Here is a 23,741-nt window from a genome sequence, read left to right on the forward strand (position 1 = left end):
TTAGACAGACGTGTAACTGACTGATCTTCTGCATCAATGTCCGTTATCAAATGCGGCAGCCTTCATTAGTGAGTCTCTTTGTGTGGAAAATTTTACACAACAGGGTGAGATGAGCATCTGTCGCTGTGAGTGTGCTGCTATGATTAAATCATGCTGCACGCTGACGAGCTGCCAGCATCAAAGTTCTTACAGCGAGGTGTCCAAGTCGAAGCGCCGATTTAAAAGAAGTGAAATAGGACAGGAACCAGCCGCTGGAGCGTTTTTTAAACTTCAACATCACGGGTTGAGGTCCACTCGTCTATGGGGTTGATTTAACGACCTCCACGTGGTTGCCAGCGCTCAGCGTCAGTGAGCCGTGCGCTTCGTTCCAGCACCAGAAGATTCATCAGTTCACCAAGTGATTGATGTGCAGCATCTCTCGTGTTTGCCAGAGCTGCCACAGGCTGCATGTGATGCTGTGACACTTGTGTTGACACAGATAGAAGCCAGATGGTGTTTCACTCGTGAAGCGTAAACATTCTTCACACCTAAACGTCCTCGAGCGCTCCTCACTGCGACCAGCTCCTCTTTAGGATGAGTTAAAGCTCTTGACTTCTCCTGCAATAGTGTCGTTTCTCAGGACGGTCGACGTGAAGCCAATAAAGTAGAGTGGAGTAGAGTTTCACCACTGAATGCTCTGTTCAATCAATGTTTCTAGACTCTTCCAGAAACTCAGAGGATGAGCCTCTACACATTAAAACAAACGGTAACCCGAAATAAAACCTGCAAATGAGCATAAATGTTAATAAACTGAGAGATGTTAAACCAGATGAACTTTCTGTCAGGACGGGGAAGCCATTTTCCACCTGTATGTGTTTCATTCAACCAAGAACATCAACGTCCTTCAACAAAAACAATATCGGAGAGTTAAGTTACATTCTTGGTTTTTAGCTGTTTTTGCCATTGAATGTATATAGAGAACTGGACCCACCCTCCTTTATGCTCCAAACAGGAAATACCCTCTGGTTCCAAGAAGCCAAAATCCTATAGATTTCTATCGAGAAAAAAACGGCGATTACTCAGTCATTATATTAGTCAAAATAACAATTTTTCCTACTATCTCTTGCTAACATGTTCTTGCTAATAATATAATTTTTTCATATTTTCTGTAGTGCAAGTTATTCAAGTTAAAAACTGACCAGTTTGATGCCTCAACAGACAAATGTTATGAACATTCGAAAAGTCTGATTGAAACAATCTCCCAAGACCGCCTTCAAGTGCAAGGGGTGTGGCCTTCCAACAGACTCACTATTGATTGGCGAGACTGGTTGCAATTGCTACTTACTTATGTTGTCTGGTTAAAACATGGCAGCGTTGCAAAAAAAAAAAAATAGGCAACTCAATTGACTATTTCGCTGAATCCAGAAATAAACCATTTTCTATCGGTGATGTCACACTCACTATGTCCAGTTCTTATATACAGTCAGTGTTTTTTTGCAGAATTCTGTTTTAAAAAAAAGGATTAAAAAGGAAAAACTCAAAGAAAACTCAAAATTCTTCAAAAACCTACTAGAAAAACTATGTAGAAACTGATGGAACTTAGCATCTGCATCACTGTTTTCATTTGGTGGTCACTATAGTGGACAGCTACTAAAGAGATAAAATATTTGTGAAAAAATAAATCTTGTCCAAGGCTTTTATAATTCATGCATCAGAGGGTAAAATTTCAAGACAAAAGTGATTTCATTAACAAAAACATCAGAGAGGTAGGTTCTTTACAAATTGTTTTACAGTAATTTAGACTTGATTAATACAGTACATACATTTGGCTTTTTACATATATTAGGAAAAGTCACAAAGACATCAAACCATAAATAAAAAAAATCAGCTAATTTATGTAGTTTTTGCTCAAGATATAGGGGAAAATCAACTTAGCTGCTTAAGCTACTGTTAGCAACACAGAACAAAAGTATCAGCTTGAAAAAAATATAATACTATGGTATTTTTCGGAAAATAAGTTGAGGTTCTTTGCATAATTTCACTTGTGGTGCAACTTATACTCAGGTGCGACTTATATGTGGGTTTTAAAAATAAATAGCAAATATTCATCCAGCAGCTCATCTTTTTCTTACATTTGTACATCGTGTCTAACATGAATTTAATGTTGTTTGGAAGAAGATTGTGGGCGGCTAAGAAGAATACCGCCTTAAAGAGGAAAACAGAAACGCTAGCTTAGCGCTATATTGGCGCTTTCTAATGTCGTCATCACTTTCTGCCAATCAGCTGGCGGCTATACAGCAGCTCCGCTAAGCCATTCGGTTCCACTTTTCAATGGAACTACAGTTCGGTACTGTTTATTGGGTCCATTTTACAGCTGAAACGCTCAAAATTCCAGACTGTACCAGACGGTTATGTATTTCGTTATTATGATTTGCCTTTCAAGATGAAATGTCCATTCATGTTTCTATATTTTTTTTTTTATTAAATTTCTCCTAAAAGTGCGACTTATACTCCAGTGTAACTAATATAAGACTTTTTTTCTTTTATATGCATTTTTTTGATGTCTGCGACTCAGAAAAATGCAGTAATAGTGAACACTTTTTTTGGACGAAAAAGAAAATAAATCAGACTTAAAATGAGAAAACACTTTTATTCTGTTCTAACATACAATAATACTCCTATAATTTTAACTCTAGATCCCTGGAGGCTCAGAGTTACCCTGGCACAATGAGGTTGCTGGTTGCATTTCATCTCTGTGCTTGTCATGCTGTTTTTCACACTCCTTCAGGCCTAATCTGCACCGTCGCTGAACGTGTTATTAGCACTTGTCTGCTCTCTGAGAATTGTCTTCAGCACACATTCAAACAAACCACAGACCCCCCCCCCCCCCCCATACCTCCAGGAAAGCGGTCCTTCACATTCGTCTCAGCTCAAGTTCATTCTTTATCAAACTTGCGAAAGGACAATTACAACCCGTGCAGTGAATCCCTGATTGCTTGCTGCCTAAAATCGACTCTTTTTGAGTTCTATTCTAAGAGGTGAAGACGTCCATATCAATTCTAGCGTCCGTTTTTCTTCTCAGAGGCGATTTAACTTTAAAAACTCCCCACTGCCCTGAGTGAGTTTCCCGTACGAACATTTTCTAAATGGACTTCCACTCAGGCTGGACTTACCGCAGCAACATTTGCCAGTTATCTCCCCCACTTAACTCATTTCCTGTCACATGTCTCGCCCAAGGGGGGTAAAACACTGCTTTACACCGCACACTCGCTATGGACTTTCCCCCCTCTCGTCTTTCTCTGCCGAAGGTTTGAAAGTGAGCAGAATTTTCACAAATGGGCCACAGCTCTCCAAAAAAACAAAATGAGCACAATCCCCTACATGATGACAGCAGCTTCTTTCTCTCTGATTATCAGATTTGGAAAGTTTTGAGCTCCCAGATGTAAATAAAAGCCCATATCTCTCTCAATGCATTTTTAGCTGGAGGCCGATGAGAGCTGATTGGCGGAGCAGATAGCGCGGCGTCCCATTAGACTCGGCGAGGGCACACATCTTCTGTGGCGTGTCAACAAGCGTCCTATATTTCTTTCTCTCATTTCGCTCGTCTGTTGCCTTCAGACTGTGAATCGTGTTGGAGGAAGGCAAGAGACTGCGGCGGGGCTGGTGAGCGGAACACGTTAGGCGGGAAAAGAAAACTACCTTACAAATGGCGCCTGCTTTAGTCCAGGAACATAAGATAAATGTGATAAAATGTAACTTTTTTATTATTTTTTTAGGTTATTCCTCACAAATTTAAATCTAATCTGGGATTTTCTGAAAATGAAACAAAAGGTTTAATTGTTAATAGGAGAAAAAGTGATCAGTATTTGTCTATTATGGTTTCTACAGGGTTTAGTTTCCTCTCAACCGATAAACTCTTAACAACAGAGTATTAGGGCCAACGTGAAGGAACATTAATTGATTCATATACAAGAATAAAGTAAAATAAAAATGAAAATTAAGTCAGAAAAATACAAACAAAAAGTTCATTTTATGAGAATAAAAGTTGTAAAAAAAAAAAAAAAAAGTTTTTAAAAAAATACAAAAAATGAACTTGGACAATTATGAGAAAAAAATGTCAAATGAAAAAGAATAAAGTAATAAAATATGAGAAAGAAAGTCAACCTTTTACGGGACAAATGTTGCAAAATTCTGAGAAAAGAATGGATATTTAACCGAATAAAGTTTTAATTCAAGGAGAAAAAAGGTCATTATTTCACAAGAATAACGTCCTAAAACTATAAGAAAAAATTCATAAATTTATGAAAATAAAGTTGTAAGAGTATAAGAAAAAAGTTTTAAAAAATGACAGGAAAAAAGTAATAAAATTATGTGGAAAAAAGTAAACGATTTACAAGAATAAATTTGTAAAACAATGAGAAAATACTAAATATTTGACAAAAATAAAGTCACAAAAGTATGATAAAAAAGTACAAAAAAAGTCTTACAATAATTAAAAAAGTAAAAATGAAACAAAAATGGAGTAAAAAAGTTATGAGAAAAAGTTGTAGTTTCACAAGAAAAAAGTAATAAATTAACAAGAATAAAGTGACAAACTTATGATAAAAAAATCGATATTTAACAAGAATAACATTTTAAAACAATAATAATGTCACAAAGTTATGAGCAAAAAGTCATAATTTGTATGAGAATAAAGTCATAAGAAAAATGTCAACATTTTATAAGACTAAAGTCGTAAGAGTTAGAGAACAAAGTAAAAGTTTTATAGGAGTAAAGTTGTAAGTGTATGAGAGAAAAAGTAAAAAAAATTAAAGGGATGAAGTCATAAAATTAATAGAAAAAAAGTCAGAGATTTATGAGAATAAAGGTGTAAAAACAATGAGAACAAAGGTCAACATTTCACAAGAATAAAGCCATAAAATAATGAGAAAAGAGTAAATATTTTCCAAAAAATAAAGTCACAAAAGCATAAGAAAAAAGTAAAAAAAAAAGTTCAAAAATAAAGTTGTAGTTTTCTGAAAAAAAGTCAACATTTTACTATCATAGAGTCACAAAATTATGATTGAAAAGTAGTAATTTTACAGGAATTAAGTAATTAAGTATGAGAAAAATAGTCCAAACTTAACGAGAATGAAGTCATAAGATTATGAGAAAAAAAAACTATATTTAACGAGAAAAAAGTAGTTAAACGAGGAGAAAAAAGGTCAACATGTCACAACAACAAAGTCAAAACATTGAAAAAAAACAATTTTTACAAGAATAAAGTTGTAAAATTATGATTTTTTTTGTTAATATTTCTGCGAATAATCTTGTAGAAATTTTGTGAATAAAAAAAAAAATGTTGATTATTTTAAGAAAATTATAAACAAATTGAAAACCAGCATTGTGTTTCGGTGTGAGATGTAAAGTGCATTGTAAGCAGTTAGCGTCCGCTAGCTAGCTAGCGTTTTATTATAAGGACACTGAAAATAATTTTCAGGAAACTGGGGCTCTTCAGAAAAAGATTCTTGACCCACGAGGAAAATTGTCGACACCGTCAGCAGTTACAAATACATGATGGCAAATGGATTCCTATGGAATTGATGGATTTAGTCGGCACATGGAGGCTTACACATACAACTTTATTTTAGAAAAAGCAAGGCTTTCTCCTTGAAAAATTATAACCTTTTTCTCCTAATTTTACGATTTTATTCTTAGCAAAATTGCTATTTTTTTCTCATAAATGTACAATTTTATTCTTGTAAAACATTGACTTTTTCTCATAATTTTAATTTTCTATTAATTTTTTACTTCTTTTGTCTTACTTTTAAGACTTTATTTTCATTAATTATTTTATTTTTCTTTTGTGTTGGCCGTACAACTCTGGTGTATAAGCAGAATGAAGAAAATGTGGACAAATATTTGGAAAAAATGGTCATACCTTGTGTATCAACACACAAAATAGAGCTTTAGTGGTTAGATCTCACTATGAACCACAGATTTTTGAGATACACTCCCTCCCTGCTTTTTTTTTTTTTAATCTGTAACGCACAACTGCAGCGGCAGAAACTTTCAGGCCCCAGATTCCAAACAAGGCCGACCTCGCCGCTCAGCTTGGTCCGTCCTCCCGTGTTTCATCTCATAAACGCATGGATAAGAAGGAGCCATTCCCTACAGCGATGGTTCTGGGTTTGTGGAGTGGGAGGGTTTAATCTCCCGGCAACATGGGATCTGGCCTGATTTAGGTTTGCCCTATTTGGTCGGAGCTGCTACAGCTGTCATTTATGGAGGATGGAGGGAGATGACCACAATGGGGAGAGCGCTGCCCTGAAATGTGATTTGATGAGAATCATTTGAGATTTTTAGGTTTTTGTCAGATTTGATTGTGTTCAGTCTTAGATACTTTAGGAAGTTGTGAGAGATGGCACCACAATATTATGTCAAGAAAAGTCCCATTAAAACAAGTCTATACCATTTTTATCAACACAATTGTCTGGTTGTAAAGTTAAAGTGACTTCCTGCAGAGACCGCACAAATAAAGTCATGTCACCAGTCTGCAAACCTGCTATACAGTCAAAAGTAACATTTAACCTTTTATCACTGGAGAAATCATCTTAATAACACACTCTTTGACAACACTTATGCAATCAATGAGAATCTGCTGATTCTGAGTGGAGAAAAGTAGCTTTACACTAAATGCAACACATTACTAATGTGAAATGTAGTACTAAAGGTAGTTGTTAAAGTGTTAAAGCACTTTCACACTGAGCTGTTTGGTCCAAACTATTTGGCAGGTGTGAAAACACACCTAAATTCGGGCAAATTCTCCTCTACTTAAGAACGAAGATTCTGGTCTGCTTGTAGAAAAGACTATTTGTCTGATAACAAACAGAAGTAAATTAATAAATAAATAATAATAATAATAATAATACAGACTATATAAGTGTGCATTTTGCATTTTTAGCAGGAAAACATTGTCAAATAGTTTTGAAAATTTTGGATAGAATGTGCAGAGGGGCTGCACGGTGGCGCAGTGGTTAGCGCTCTTGCCTCACAGCGAGAAGGCCCCGGTTCGAATCCCGGCTGGGACCTTTCTGTGTGGAGTTTGCATGTTCTCCCCGTGCATGCGTGGGTTTTCACCGGGGACTCCGGCTTCCTCCCACCGTCCAAAAACATGCTTCATAGGCTGATTGGTGACTCTAAATTGTCCCTAGGTGTGAATGTGAGAGTGAATGGGTGTGATTGAGGCCCTGCGACAGACTGGCGACCTGTCCAGGGTGTACCCCGCCTTCGCCCATCAGTAGCCGGGTTAGGCTCCGGCACCCCCGCGACCCCGAAACGGAGACAGCGGTCGGGAAAATGGATGGATGGATGTGCAGAGAAGAGGTCAGAGACATCACAGAACTTCTGTTTGGTTTTCTTAAAAAAACTTTGTATTAGTCGTCATTTCAGTAAATACTGCCCCCACATGGGAAGCAGGTAGAAACAACTACTGCAACGAGGATTGTTGAACATGGCACAATTTTGAAGCCGATTGGACAGAGCTCAAAATCACACTCACGGATGTCCAAGGGAAACTTTCCACTGCTTTTCTGAATGAGACTAAGCTAACAGCTCTGCTGGCGCTTGAAGCTAAGCTAACACCACTGCTCCAAATCGTGGAGGATTTCCGTCAAGAAAAGGCATGTAACGAACAACGAGATAATCGCCAAGATCTCCTGGAGAGAAGAATGCATAACATGAATCAACAAGTATGAATGAATAATTTGATTCTCACGGGACTTCAAATACAACCCAAGGCACGGCCTGGTGCTACCAACGTTAGCATGGAAGCTAACGGAGCTGTGGTGGATGCTAACGCGACCGTGGAGAATCAAGTTGGAGTACTTCTTGCGTCTAAAGGGATTTCCTTGGACCTAAACACTGTTGAGATCTGTCATCCGCTTCCTCGGATAAACAATACGGATAAACCAGCGATCCTGATCAGGTTTGTGGATCGCAAGAACAAGATAGCTCTGCTGAAACAACACAAACACCTGAAGGGTTCAATTGTCTTTCTTAACGATCATCTTTGTAAATATTACGTTGATCTGGGGAATCACGCGAGGCTCCTAAGATCTAGGAAACATATCCACAGCACGTGGATTCTGAACTCCAGAATCTTTTTAAAACCACTCGGACCACCGGACCTTACAAAGCCTCTGGAAATAAAATCCATGAAAGACTTTGAGAACTGTGGGATTATGCATGTTTGAACCTTTAATTCAAGCAAAATGTGAAATTTGAACTCAAGAAGCCGCTGGATGTGAACTCTGATCCAATTCTTAGCTGCAGAACTTGAGCACAATTCCCTTGAAATGAGACCTTCACAGCCTCTCAGTCATAACAACGAAGAACGATTACGTGGCCTTAAACTTGTTCCTAAGCTGTGATGTAGCACTGATTCTGCTCAAATTACCAATCTTTTTTTCTTTTCAAAATATTACTTTTTGCATTATCATAATCATTCTTTGATGAAAACAATCTTCACAAATAGTCTGTTTTATGAGAATATTGTGATTTTTTTTGCATTAACAAATGAAGATGATTTTTACTCTTTGTATTACTACAATAATTCTTTGATTTTAAATAAGAATATTTAGATTAGAAGTGCAATACTGATTTTAAGTTTCTATAAGGAGACTTTATTATCTATTCAATAAACACAAATTCTTCTTTCAACATGTCAGAACACATTAAAATTCAATAAAATTAAAAATGAGTGAAAATAAAATAAATAGTAAATTAGGGAATATATAAAAGGAATACATAAAAAAACGATAAAGATCATTTTGAGAAAAATACCAGAAGAACATGTTAAAAACACCAAATACAATTTTCAGTAGAGTGGGTCTTTCAAAACTGTAATTACTGACATTTTTATGAAGTTGTTGAGCTTGTTCTTACCCTAACTAGTCTAGTTTTTTTCAGACAAAGGTGTTTCTAGTAATAATACCATATCCCAATTCCTGAACAACGACAGATCCACCTGAGGCCACTGAGTAGCTTCAGTGAAGCAACTGGAGTCACTACAACAAGTTATGAGGTTTAACTCTGCATTCATGGGACTTAAACCAACAATTCTCCAGGCTAAGGTCCATTTCTCAACTACTACAAGGTCACCACTGTTAGGACTTTTGTATCAGATGAAAGAAACACTTCTTCCTTTGACTTGTTTTGCTGATTTGAAGCTAGTTTTTCTGTTTTGTGGGCGTCGCCAGCTGTGACCTCACTAAATCAACGTGAGGAAAATTGCTGGAACATGACATAAGAGCTGACTCTGTTTGCGCAAAAAACAACCCGGTTAACAGAAATATAGTGTTCCCTCGTTTATTAAGGGGAATATATGGAATATTATATCTGGGGCCACATCATAATTTTTTGTAAAAAAAAAAAAAAATTGTCAACAATTATTTTCTTGTAAAATGTAAATGAATTCCACTAAATCTATAGAGATCATTAAAAATAAAAATTGAAATTGTATGATGTCCTGTTTTATCTTTGGTAAGAACAGAGAGACGATGCCTTCAATGGCAGCAGGAGCAGATTCACAGCTTGGTTGTGACTGGCGGTGACCCACTGCCAAACTTAATGACTGCTCCGTTCACACGTCAGACTGAGGAAAAGTGGCAGCGTTCCACGAGTGTGAACTCTTCCTCCACAATCCTCCGTCGCTGTGTTAATAAAAGCTGTATTCCTTCTATCTGGACAAATCGGACACAAATATAATTAAAAAACAGGTTGGAAAAATATGATTTTTTTAGTCTCTCTGGAGTCAAAAGTACTAAAAAGGCAGAAAATGCAACAAACACAAAAGCAGAAATTTATCACACGTTTTTACTTTTTAATGATAAAACAGATTTCCTCTGTGGAAAAAAAAAATCGTAGAAAAACAGAAATTCGCTCAACAATCAAGTTAAAGGTGAGCGGCTGCAGGAAAAAGAACAGTAAGCAAAAGGCTGGATCCCAGAGGGGACGGAAATTTACTCAGCTGAACACAAGATTCATGGCTTTGTTAAAAACAAACAGTGCCTGGCATTTGCTTTTTTTCTTAACTATGGCAACACATGAGGAAGCCAAACTCCACGAGGCGTTTAGAGACCACCTTGGAAAACTTACAGCAAGGGTGGAGGGGGGCAAACAAACTCATCTGTGTTTTAGTTTCAGATTTGTCTTTCATTGAAGCTCAAGTTTACAGAACAAAATATTTCCTGCATTAAAGTTGTTGTCAGAGAATAAAGCAGATCCAGAAGTAAATTTTTAGTTTAAAATATTAATATTCTATTAGATAAATCATTTTTACGTGAAAATCCTCTAATCCCACAGGCTAAATGCATGAAATTATAGCTGGAAAGACTTTTATTTGTCCCTTTAAAAGTCGTTTTGCCCCAGCATTAAAAAAATCTCAGTAAAATTGCTAAATAATTTCAGTTTTTTAAACTTCTTTTTGCTAAACTTCGTGTTTCACAGATCAAAGAGCGTTCGTATCGTTTCACTTTAAGCATCTTAGTCATCCACTTTCACCTTCAACTGCTTTATTAAAGAGGAATGATTGAAGCCCCCCCTTCCCCTCATCGCTCTGAGCCCCCAGAGATTAAAGCAGCGCCCCTGGCTCCTAATCCATCTTAATATTCTCCATAAGGTCATTTAATTCAATGTTCATAGCACCTAAAAAGTGACATCTGTGTGATCCAAGGTTATCACAGCACTTTGGGGATTCTGCGCGTAAAATGGGTCATTTTGGAGTCAAATGATGAGCTTTATGGTGCGTAAATATGACGCAGATAAAGGAAAAACGGGGCACTATGACCCAGCAGGTAGTCCATAGTTTATGACAGAGGGGAGGGGGTAGATGGGGGGGTAATCAGTTGTTTGATGCCAGAGTCTGTAGAGAAACGGAGACTTTGGGTTGGCTCCTCATTCGACCACAGGGGGCCTGACGAGTCACAGCTCTGGAGAACTTCTGTCCTACATGCGGATTATCTGTGACATCCTTCCAGATGTTCAGACGCGCTGCTCAACGTTTGTGGTCACTTTTTTACGTTTTCTGACACTTTGGAGTTCCACAGCGCGGATTTGGGAAATTTGGAGCTGGATGGATATTTGATTCGAAAATTTGCGCGCAAGAGAACCATGGAGAGGAACGGAGCGCGTTTTTACAGCTCAGGCTGGAGGTGTCATTTCTCCGGGCAGATGGCGCGGATAAGGTGGCGTTTATCAAGAAGGAGGGCTCTTATTTAATGCACAAAAAAGGAGGGGTATCTTTAAAGTTATGGAGCTTCCAGGTCAAGTCGAGCCACCCACAAACTCCACAAACGACAGCCTGGTTCCGGATCCATCCAGCGGGGAGGAGAGCGCAGAGAGTCTGTGGTACCAGATCAGCCTGGCTGTCATCCTGTCGCTCATCACGCTCGCCACCACCTTATCCAACGCCTTCGTGATCGCCACCATCTCCCAGTCAAAGAAACTCCAAACTCCGGCAAACTTTCTGATCGCCTCTCTGGCCATCACCGACCTGCTGGTGTCCATCCTGGTGATGCCCATCTGCGTCCTCTACACGGTCATCCACACCTGGACGCTGGGGCAGATCGTCTGCGACATCTGGCTGTCCTCCGACATCACCTGCTGCACCGCATCCATCCTCCACCTGTGCGTCATCGCGCTGGATAGGTACTGGGCCATCACGGACGCGGTGGAGTACTCCAAAAAGCGCACGCCGGCGCGCGCGGCGGGGATGGTGGCCACGGCGTGGGTGATCGCCATCTCCATCTCGCTGCCGCCTCTTTTCTGGCGGCAGGTGAAGGCGGAGGAGCTGACCAGCTGCAGCGTCAACACGGACCACATTTTCTACACCATCTACTCCACCTTTGGGGCTTTCTACATCCCCACGCTGCTGCTGATCGTCCTCTACGGGCGGATTTACGTGGAGGCGCGCAAACGCATCCTCAAGCAGTCCCCGAGGAAGGTCGGGAAGAGACTCACCTCCGCGCACCTGGTCACCAACTCCCCCGGCTCGGTGGCGTCCACCACCTCCCTGCAGTGCGGGAGGCACGACACCCCGTCCAGCGACACCGGCTCGTCCACGAGCGACAACCAGGTGAAAGTGACCGTCTCCGACGCGCTCCTGGAGAAAAAGCGCATCTCTGCGGCCCGGGAGCGCAAAGCCACCAAGACTCTGGGGATCATCCTGGGCGCCTACATCGTTTGCTGGCTCCCGTTTTTCATCTACACCCTGCTGGTGGCCACGTGCGACGCGTGCTTCAACCCCGACCTGTTCGACTTCTTCACCTGGTTGGGATACCTGAACTCCCTCATTAACCCGATCATCTACACCATGTCCAACGAGGACTTCAAGAAAGCTTTCCAGAAACTGGTGCGCTTTAGGTGCTGCAGATCCTGAGCTCTTCTTTGCATCTCCAATAAGATTTATTTGCGTTTTTTTTAATTCAATAAAAAGCTAAAAAAGGAGTTGCATGCAAAAGGCAAAAAAAGGTCAATTTTGTTTGGATAAGATCATAAAATGGACTGGATTACTAATGTAAATAAGGAAAAAAACTGAGAAAAGTTGTTTCAAAAATAAGTAAAAAGAGAAATAAATAAAATTATGAAAAACAAATGTATTAAAACTATTTTTATAGACTAAAAAAATCCATCCTATATGTGGTAAGAATCAATCATTCCCATGGAACTGTTGTGTAAGGATGCAAAAAAGGATCAAAGATGAAATTTTCTTGCAACTTTTGAAAAAAAAAGGTTTCTGTGCACATAAATCAGGAAAAAAATGCTGTTCCTGCTCGGGTTTGCTAGTGTCTCCAACTCTGCAGAAAATGTTCATTTATTGGACAGTTCAGCGTCGCTTTCGTCTGACTGGATTTTCTATTCTGGCCTGCAGAAAAAGAGATTTTTCTTTTAAAAAGATAAAAGTTGTCATGTGATGGGAATGTGTAATAAAGGTTGTAAAGGTTTTATTCTTCAATTTTTCAGATTCAAATTCTTGTAGAATGGGGACTTTGAGGTGAATTAGCAGCTTTCTGCTCTCCGACGAGCAGAAAATGACACATTTTGATGTTTTTTATGAGCTTCTGTGATCCAAAGAAACAGAAAAAACAATTATCCCTTGCTCACACTCAATCAAAAAGAACATGAATATTTCATTAATAATAGAATAAAAAGTAAGCTTTTTTTCCCCAACAATACTCAATTATTTTCCTTACAATTCACTCAGTGTCTGAAAGGAATCGAGCAGTCCTGCAGCCTCGGTAGATCTTGTTCTGACAAATACTTTTTTTTTTTTTATCATCTCAGACTGAAATATTGTGGACATTTAAGGTCCAGACAAAGAAGCCACTTTCAAAGGAACAGGAAAGGTCACCGACGCACAGAACATTCCACCGTTCCCACGTACAAGTTCTGTCTCAGACGTGAGAACAAAAGAAAAGATCAGACATAAAGTTCTTTTAAATCAGACTATGTCTGTGAGAATCAGTATTAAGGTCCAAGAAGAAAGCTAAATCACATTGGATTTGATTTAAAAAATTGGATTATTGAACTTATTTGCTTATACAGGACTTTACAAGACTTGTTGCAAATATCAGACACTAAGGATGTAGGAAAAACTTTTGTAGAAAATGTCGCAAATACTGTCCTGATCTTCATTTTTCCCCTCAGAATTTAGCCAAATCTTTTTAGTATAAGAATCCTCACAACAGCTAAAATGACAGAAAAGCTGTTTTTGGTATAATCTAGTATGTGTTTTTTGTTTAAACCTCATTTCTGTACAAATGAGTGTATGAAAAGGAAACTGATAGCAGGATAATCAAATCATCTTCTATGTCTCTGAATGTTTATAGCAGTACACGATGTACCAGTGTGTCAAAAAACAGGAGGATCAATCACGTCTCTGACATTTGCTGCTCTTTTTTTCCCTTTTTTTTGTGTGTGTACATACATTTATTTTTTCCCAAAGTCCCATCAGGGTCAACCTTATGACCTTCCCCAGCACAGATTTCTGTGCATTTTTCAGTTTCACTCTCCAATAAGGTTATTTTAACTCAGAAAAAAAAAAAAAAAACAAGACTTTGGATTCTATCCTTAAAGACCCACTCTGATTAAAAAATTGTAATGTTTGGTATATTTAAAAATGTTTTTGCAGCATTTTTTCTGACATACGTAAAGAAAATTAGACTTAAAGTTGTATTTGAGTATTTCTGTATTCAAATTGTTGTGAATCTGGAGCAAAAGAAAAAGGACGTTTGAGAAAAGTGTATTTGTGACAGAAAAAAATGCTGGGTGGGCCACAAGCTCCCTGCTCTGAGGGGCGGGGTCACTCTGCTAACAGGCCCACCGAAAACCCAAAGGCAAATTTCTAATGAACTATTGCCGCTCTGCAGTAACTATGTCCTTGAAAACAACACAGGTTTTCTGACTTTGGCTAAAAACTATCATTAAAAGAGCACTGGGCACGCTTTAAAAATAGATTAAAAAGATGATCGGAGTGGGACTGTGACTGTAGTATCAATCGTGTGGGTTGTTCATGGACACTAAATCAAATCTTTTAGGATAACCCCTCTTCTGTTGAAAACCGGATGTTACAAGAGATGCCAGGCTTGGAAAAGAGTCCAGGCCTCTTCTGATTGGTTAAAACAACACTCATATTGGACATCTTTCAATAAGTTCATTTCAGGACTGCGATTCATCATTTTTTCAATATACAAGAACACAGGCAGGTGAAGGCTTATAGGTAAAATGAGTAAGACAAATTTCATCTAAATAATTTATTTTACCATATTACTTTATTAGGTATAAAAATCCTAAAATAGATTTAGGCGTTTACTATCAACCCTGATGGAAAGAGAAGGTTGGTGCATTATTTTATTTCAGTGCTGCAGTACCACTTTTAAACACCAGTTGCCGCTCTTTTAGTAAAAACGAAACAATTTGCCTTAAAAAATCTGGAGATTGAATTTCTTTGTATTTTTTTAACTAATACTCCTACATAATTATTTCAAGAATGTATGTTTGGTTANAAAAAAAAAAAAAAAAAACCCAAATCACATTGATAGCCCTCAGACTGACCTGTTTTTTCAGCAGACTCCGGGGCTTTTCAAAACTCTAACAACATTTATGATGCCTTCTAATTAACCCGACTACCATAATTCTTCAACTGTTATCGGAATAAACGTAACTCCAATGGATTCTGAAGTGGAGAAAAGCAGCTTCACGCTGATGTGCAACACTTTACATGAAGTGTTGCAAATGTGTGCAAAGTATATATGAAATTACTCTTTTCTCCATGTCAGAATCCGCTGATTCATGTTTATATTTGACTCATTTCAAATATTTTATTTATTTGATCACATTAACAGTCAGCTACAGTACATCAAAAACTGTGTTATTTAGGAGCTGCCAGCAACATCTATGGTATTAAAGGGTTAAATCAAAAAAATTGAAACCAGATTTTTTTTAGTTAAAGCATTTAAAAAAATAAACTGCATCCACTGCTGCCAGGTATCAACGTATCCACAAAAAACAGAAACATTCCTGCAGTCTTGAAAACAACTGAAAACTCACTTTTGATCACTTAATATTTGTTTTAAACACATAAATCAAATTAATAAACACACCAAAAGTGATCCGATGCACGAGTCGTGTTGACTTTTCTAAAACCAACAACAAAAGAGAGAAAACGTTCGTTCCAAAGCAGCTGTCTGTGCTGCACTGGGACTCTGTCACAGGTCTGCCATGTCGGCCGTGTCTGCTGTGGAGTGAAGGACGCAACAGCTAGTGAGGCTGAACACGTGGATAATGAAGCTATAAAGTATTCGTTCAGTGGATGTGGTCTTGGTTAGCAGCTTTATTGTTTCACCTTCCTGATTAAAGAAAGGTTTGTAGCATTCATCACCTGAAAAGTGGCCATCTAAGAGGCCATCTGCCATTAATAAAGAACCCCAGCAAGGTGATAACAGCTGACCTTGTGAGGAATAAAGCCAGTCAGCAGCTTATTAGCTGGCATGGAAGGGTACAGAAATGGAGGGCGAATCACAGTTTGACTTGTTCTGCTGACTTAAATTCATTTCGACTGACATGTTGAGATTTCGGAGGGAAATTGTCAATAATCTTTTCTTGCTGCATTATTTTATTCAATAAAACGTTTTAAATGTGCGTTACGGACACACTTTTAGTGCAAATTCGTGACATGAATAAGATGTGAGCAGGACCTTTAGGTAGAGCAGTAAACTTACGCTACGACTTCATCCATTCTAGGAAAAAAACGGGTTGTTACTCCGTCAAAATTGGGCAAAGGGGAGCTAAAGGTGAAACGATTTACTGCCTCATTAATACCCGCAAACACTAATCTGAGCCCATGTGTGGAGGAAGGTGTCACTTAGGTGCTGCATTTTATTGTGTGTGTGTGTGAAATCATGGCCTTCAGTCATGCATGTTCTTAGCTTGCTTCACAGCAGTTCTGTGGCCACAAGCAGTTTCTCTTGATTTTTAATGCCAAGTTGGTTAAAGCTTCCCGGCTATTTACAGGAGTTTGTCCTGCAGCTCACCTGTACTCCTCTGTGGAGATCCCATCTGTGCTTTTAAATCATGATTTGAGAGTTTTCTGCAGCCGACTTAAAGCAAAGAAAAAAAAAAAAAACATACAATAAAGTTACTGATTTGTGAATCGATCAAACATGTTGGAAAAGTAACACATCATTTGAGGGATATGGCTGTTTTATGGCCCGCGCATTTCGGATTATAAATGTATTCCAGTTACCCTGGCGTGACCTCTGTTCAACTGCACATTGGTGCTGCAAAAAGGCTCATTGCTCACAGCATGGTGTGTTTTTTTTCGCACGTAAATATTAGTCAAATAAATTAGGTCATTTATCCTGAACGAAGAATATTAATGGTCAGTGTACAGAGGTTGTTCTGGTTTGGAGAGGTTGCTTTGCTACTGTTTCCCAGTATCAAACAGTTATGCAAAAAAAGATCAAAAACTAACAAAGAGAATGGGAATTCACAAATCACAGGAAAGCATTGATGTAATGACCATTGATATAATAATAATAATAAAAGTCTATTAAACCCCTAAAAAACCCACATATTTATTTAAAAAAATACCGCAGTGAGATTTTGTTATAAGATTTTGGCTTTACAATCATAATCATAGTTAACGTCCCATTCACTCATGCAAACACACATTCACACAAGGATGACAGCCGGGCTCCCATGTAAGTTACCAGCTAGTCATGCAAGGCAGCAGTAACTATGCATAGCATTTGCTAGCATGCATGCACAAGATAGCCATGCATGCCACTGGCTAGCATGCATTCACTAGTTAGCCGTGCATGCCACTGGCTTGCATGCACGGCACCGGTTAGCCATGCACGACACTGGCTAGTATACAAAGCACTAGCTAGCAAGCAAATCATTGGCTCATATACAAGACGCTAGCTATTGTGCAAGACACCGGCAAGTTACCCAATGCACTAGCTACATGCAAGAAAGTACTGTATCTAGCATGCAAGGCACTAGTTATCATTCAATGCACTAGCTAGCATGCAAAAGCGTGTCGCTACCAGATCTGTAACGGCTATTTGATATGTCAATACATGTAATTTTTCAGTCAGAGTATATCTCTAGATGGTAATAACAATAATAACCTATTCGATTATTTAAAACAATGAAAACTTTTAATGAATGTTAATGTTTATTTTGATGTTGAAAAAATTAGGAAAGAAAAAAGAAATGTTTAGGATCTAAACCGCTTGATCCTGCAAACGACTAGAAGCGGACTACAAATGTTTTCTTCTTCTGTCTCGTTTTATGGCAGTTTGCTCTTCAGTGCACAATGATTCAGCGCCACATACTGACAATTTATTAACTCGCTCAACACAGACACATAATTAACGGCTGCAGTAGCCCGAGACATTCTCTAAAAGTAAAATCTGCTCTTTTCCTCCTTTCCCATTGTCAATGTACAAAAAATAAAACAATCCACCATGTAGCTGTCATTCCATCATGCATCGTTGATATTTTCATCATCTGTAATGACAACAATATAAGATTATACAAAGTTGCATTTAGGCGATGTTCTTTTATTTTATGCAGTTGTCATTTTGTCTGACTTTAAAAACATAAATTTGTGTAATAGCTTGAACTGTCGTAAAGGGACAGAACTGTTGGGAAATTCTACTTGCAACTGATCTCTTAAAAAAAATAATTTTAATATTATGGTAATAAATTACAAGGTTTACAATCATGGAACAACAAAGGTACAAAAATATACAAATTATGGGAGCAAATCTTAATCAAACTGCTTAACTGTCGCAAATCTAGTCACAAAGAGGAAGAGTCGTAATATTTGTGCATGCGTATTAAACTGATAAGTGTGTTTCACTGGTTAAAACAATTTTTCTAAAACAATACATTTTCTGCTCAGATTGAAATACTAACCCTTAAAATGACAAAACCCTCCAAAATGAGGGTCTAATGAGCTTGATGCATGTTAAAATGACTTTCACCTTTTGCAGCTTGGTTGAACTTTTCCTGCTGATACTTTGACTGCACATTACATTTACCATGAGAGAGAAACCTACTGTTATTTAGCGTGGAACCCGTGGGAGTTACAAAGTTGTTCTTGGCTGACATTTGAGGCGAACTGGCGATGCCTCAGCTCAAAGGTCAGCTTCAGCCTGTCTTTGTAAGGAGGCAGAAAGCAGACAGAGAACATCTCGCAGGAACTCCTTTTATTTCTCTTCATTTCTTCCCCACCCTGCCGGTATTTCCTTTATATTTGTCGGATCATTATTTTAACACGAGTCTCGTCCGTGACAGTCACACGGGTGATTATTTCGTTTGCGTTTTCTGACAGCAACGATGGGCAATTTTCCAACTTACAACACCTCACATTAACAGATTTATGTTTCCTTGAGAGTTTTTCCACAATAACATCTCCTATAATTTACATTTTGTCTGTTGACCTTTAGGAATTAAGCATTAGAAAGAGCACTGAGATGGAAAATTGCGCAACAGCTAAACAAATTTAGAATTTCTTAGCTTCTTGTAATGTTAATTATCAACTCTACAACCCTATAAATCAGATTTGTGTGCATTTTCTCACACAATTTAACAGAAGTTTATTGTAATTATTTAGGAAAACAATTCATCTTCAATATATCTATAATAACTTGAAGAACCGACAAGCCTGCTGACTTTCCTCAAAGGACAGTAGGGGCGGCGCCTCCGCTTTGGAGCACTTACACAAAAAAATCCAACACGGAACAAATTATTTCCACCTCGGAACGCAGAGTCTTTCCCAACCGTGGTACATAAAATCCATCTACACAGTTACAACATTTAAACCTCTTGACAGTTGAAATCAATAACATCGACTTTCTCATTACTACGGCTCTGGTCAATGGATGGATGCATAAGGCAGCAAGCGGATTACTTTTTTCTTTTATTGATTGCTGGAAGAAGAAAAAGTCCCAGCAGCTGCTTGTTGTCTCTCAAGTAAACTTGAGGCAGTAAATTTTGTGACTCAACCACACAGAGAGGAACTACAGAGCCACGGAGGAGAGGTGGTGCGGTCCAAGCTGTCGAAATATCAAGGAGGAGTTTAGTCTATCTCTACCACTACAGTAATGCTGTCCAACATGGTGAAGGTAGGGTAATCTTTAATCGTCAAACCCCATTCTTTCACTACCGTAACTCTTCAGGTGTTTACCTAAATAAAGTAATTCCATCAGATTCTGAAGCGGAGAAAAGCGGCATGGCTTTTGCTTACCCAATAAACAAGAGTCAACACTTTGCATTACTATATAGGTGCAAAGAAGATACGCAAATGGTTAAAAAGTTATGGTATGTCAAAGAATGTATGTTATTCAGGTGTCGCTAGCACTACGTCTAGTGTTAAAGGGTTAAAGCAACCAGATAAGTAGACTTTATCACAGCATGCTGCCTTAATGACTCTGGTTCTCTTGGATGTTCAGGGTGTCAGAAGACTTAATTTCCTGTTGTGACTCTGTTAATTTAAAGCAAAAGCTGATGAGGGGCTGTGATATCGACAGACTAACAGAACAGAGGAGCGATTGTTTTATGGTGCAGTGACTAATGAGGTAACACTGTGGAATTACAATAGCTGATCATGAAGAAGAACGAACAACGCTGAATGTGTGAATGAACTTTTGTCTAATTTAAGCCCCTCTTTTATTTTTTAGTATCTTTTCTGTGATGTAGGTTGTTTTATTTTGAAGATGCAATTTTATTTACTCACGCAAAGGCCTTCAGGAGAGCACAGAAGCATTCGTCCTGGTAGAACATGTGGTAGGTCCTGAGCATCAGAGCAATAGAGGCCCAGATCTGCCATACCAGTCAGGTTGTGCAAAGACGTGCTTGATACAAGGAGCGCCACAATCAAGTGGCTAGTCTGTAGGAGCATGTGTGTGGAATGTGTACTAGAAATCCCAAGGTCAAAGTGGGAAATACCTCGGAAAGTGGTAGAGAAGGAGAGAGCAAAGATCCTGTGGGACTTCCAGATACAGACTGACTGCACAGTGGTGGTATAAGGACAGAGGAAAGCATTTTCGTAGATGTGGCAACACCAAGTGATAGCATCATCAGAAAGAACTGGAGAAAAACCCAAGGACTCGAGGAAGAACTGGAGAAAGCTTGGAAATTGGAGGTAACAGATGTGTCTGAGGTAATTTGAGCGTTAAGACCAGTAACCCCCAAACTGGAGGAGTGGCTGCAGGAGATCTTTGGAAAAAACACAGACATCTTAGTCCAGAAAAGTGCTGCAAAATATTGCAGTGAAGGGATGAGAATCATTGTGTTGGTGGCTTTACTTTTAGATTAATGAATCAAGATCAACAATCGTAGATCAAACCACGAAACTCAAACTATTTCATGTATTTTGTGTCAACAGTTGCTATATTATTTGTCTTTTTAATGCATGTTCAAAAACTTAAAATATTATGCATTTAAACACCATAATTTCTGTAAATACGGAGAACCCCCTTTCCCGTCTCACCCCACCCCCACCAGCAGAAGAATGTCTGTTACCTATCCACACTCATCCAAAACACTTCTGATCATTCTTTGCTAAACATTTATCAAAGAACATTGGAGTAGAGTTTTTTAAATTCAGAATTATAGTCTGTACAGCAGCGTACTTGATGAGGAGTGTCACTTTGTCTCTTTGTGCCTTAATACCAGGAATGCGCGCTTCCTCCTTCATCAAATAAGTGCGAGAGGGCATCTTCTCCCAGAACCTTCTCCAGACAGAAAAGTTGGAGTTTTTTTTTTACAAACCAGAAGAGTTGTGACTAAAAAAAAAAACTTGCGAATACACAAAAATGGGAATAATGAAACACAAATAATCGGGGGAACACTGTACTCCACTAAATTTATAAAGGCTGTATGAGGTGATGAGCCATCTTGGACATCACAAATAGTTATACTAGTTTTTTCTGAAACAGATCATAGATAAACAAGAATTCGGATAATCGTTCCAGCCCCACTGCGGAGAAACTTCAAATAGAGAATGAATCTTTTTAGAATAGAGTAGAACATCTTTTATTTGCCATTGCACATGTGTACGATTACATTAAAAACAGTAATCCTCTTTTCCAAGTGCATATGCAACAACAAAAAATATAAAAGTATAAAAAAAAGATTAAAACAATAAATAAACCAGCATTTAGTTGGACTTTTACTAGCAAACATAGAGAATAATGTCTTTCTAAATTAAAGTATAAAAAAAAATAAAGGAATTAATTATTTTTTTTAATTAAAAAAATGAATACTATGTAGGCTATGTACGTTATAATTTTTTTTTCCAGAATATTGCCATTTTGAGACTCTTTTTAATCCATGTGGAACAACTGGAAGATTCTCCCTTAGAAACAATCCAGCACATCCAGGGCAAATGCTTGGTAAAAAACCCCGAAAAACGCAGTACAAAGCGGACCACTTGAAATATTTTCATAGGGAGGTTCAACACTTCCATCAGGACTTCTTTACACGTCTCTTGCACTTTAACAGTGTTAGATAAATCTCAATAAAGGGAAGATTTTGTCCATTATGCCTGGGTTTTGTCAAGCACTCAGACGTCCAAGCGCTTCCACAAAAATCCTAAGTGCATGATAAAACGGCGTCCCCTGGCAAAAGCTTAGACGCGCACGCCAACAGCTAATGACAACATGCTATCCAAAACACTGCTTATGTTTTCCATCTTAGCGGCAGCTTATGTGCTCGTCTGATCTGGCTGTTCAATCTGGTGGGTTTGACGGGGAGCTTTTATAAATCTTGCATGTTAGAAGCAAAAACAAACAGAAAGGGGTGTTTTTATTGTGTTTTTTTTTTGTTGGACATTAAATTCTTATCTAAATCTCTCTAAACAGGTTTTGGTTTTTAAATCTGTATTTTCCTCTCCTTATTCTGTGTTAACTTATCAAAAGTTAAATGGCTATATTGGTATGTAATAATAAAATAGCGTCTTTCAACCTTTTTTGAATAAATTTGACCTAAAGTGATGCTTCAGTAATATTACTGTCAGTGCCATCATTATTTATACTTTTTTCTAGTTTGTTCATCTATTTTTTGCATGTATAGCTTTTGCTTTATTTAATTATTCCTTAATTGAATATGTGTGTGTGTGTGTAAAAGTGCAGCTTTTGGAAAGCAGTTTGGGTTGTCGAGCAGGAAATCCTTTTTTTACCTCAGTAAAGTCGGCTGTTTGTTTGTCTGATGAAATGGTAAAACAATTTTTCCTTCGATGACGTGATTTGAAGAAAATTGTTTCCTAAAGCAACGACTCAAATTGTTTGTAAAGAGATTAAAGCTTAAATTCTATCAGTTGAAATCAAATTCCACGCTGCGGTTGGAGCAGGAATGCGTCAACCCACTGCGCCGTTAAATCAGAGTTTAAATTGTGCTGCTTTAGGCAGAGAATAAAAACCATCCAATCTATATTCAATATGCAGCAACAGGAAAACGCTTTTAGATGAAAGTCATTACATGTGATCGGAAAAGTTTCTTTATACCGTCCAGATAACCAGTTTACCTTTACACATAAAAAACTTAATTTTTGATTATTAACAAACTGCTTCTAAAGACCCACTCTGATGAAACTTGTGTTTTTGGTATTTTTAACATCTTGTGGCATTTTGGTCAAGATGGAGGACATATGTATAAAGAAAATTAAGTATTGAGTATTTCTTTATTGAAATTGTTGTGAATCAGGAGCAGAAGAAAAAAATGTTTGAAAAAGCTTGTAGCTGTGCGTTTTCTTGCATCAGTAATTTTTGGTTGGGGGTATGAGGGGCTGTAAGCTAGCAGGAAAGGGTGTAAACAGATGGAAGATGGGAATAGGGGGCGGGCTTACTCCATGTCAGTCCCGTACACAACTCAAGAGGCAAATTTCTAATGAGCTTCTGCTGTACAGCAGAACCCTAGAAAATGACACAATTTTTTTTAAATTTTCCCTCAAACTGCATAATCACAATTAAATGAGCTTAAAATAATGATTTAAGGAGTGACAAAAATAAAAAGATACAAGAATAAAACAGAAAAGTGAAGTGAAATGAGATCTTTGACACCATAAGGAGAAACATCAAAGCAAAGTGCTATACCTTTTGCTTTTTGCTCTATGAAGAAAATAAGAGTAAAACCATCTATTTTATTTCCAATCTTAATTTTCTTTAGTTATGGAAAAAAAATTGTAAAATGCATCCAAAAAGCAAACTTTT

General features: G+C 38.0%; 1 protein-coding gene across 1 annotated transcript; it reads left to right on the forward strand.

The window, feature by feature from the left end:
- Positions 1–10,895: 10,895 nt before the first annotated feature.
- On the forward strand, positions 10,896–14,068 carry htr1b (5-hydroxytryptamine (serotonin) receptor 1B). The gene has a single exon (XM_024273983.2). It carries the CDS (start codon positions 11,270–11,272, stop codon positions 12,395–12,397), a length of 1,128 nt encoding a protein of 375 aa, XP_024129751.1. The 5' UTR covers positions 10,896–11,269; the 3' UTR covers positions 12,398–14,068.
- Positions 14,069–23,741: the final 9,673 nt, after the last annotated feature.

This window comes from Oryzias melastigma, linkage group LG22 (assembly GCF_002922805.2).
Source record: "Oryzias melastigma strain HK-1 linkage group LG22, ASM292280v2, whole genome shotgun sequence".
Classification (NCBI taxonomy): Eukaryota; Metazoa; Chordata; class Actinopteri; order Beloniformes; family Adrianichthyidae; genus Oryzias; species Oryzias melastigma.

Bases quoted from the DNA above. Each gene is read 5' to 3' on its own strand.
- htr1b (XM_024273983.2), top strand. From the start codon at position 11,270: ATGGAGCTTCCAGGTCAAGTCGAGCCACCCACAAACTCCACAAACGAC.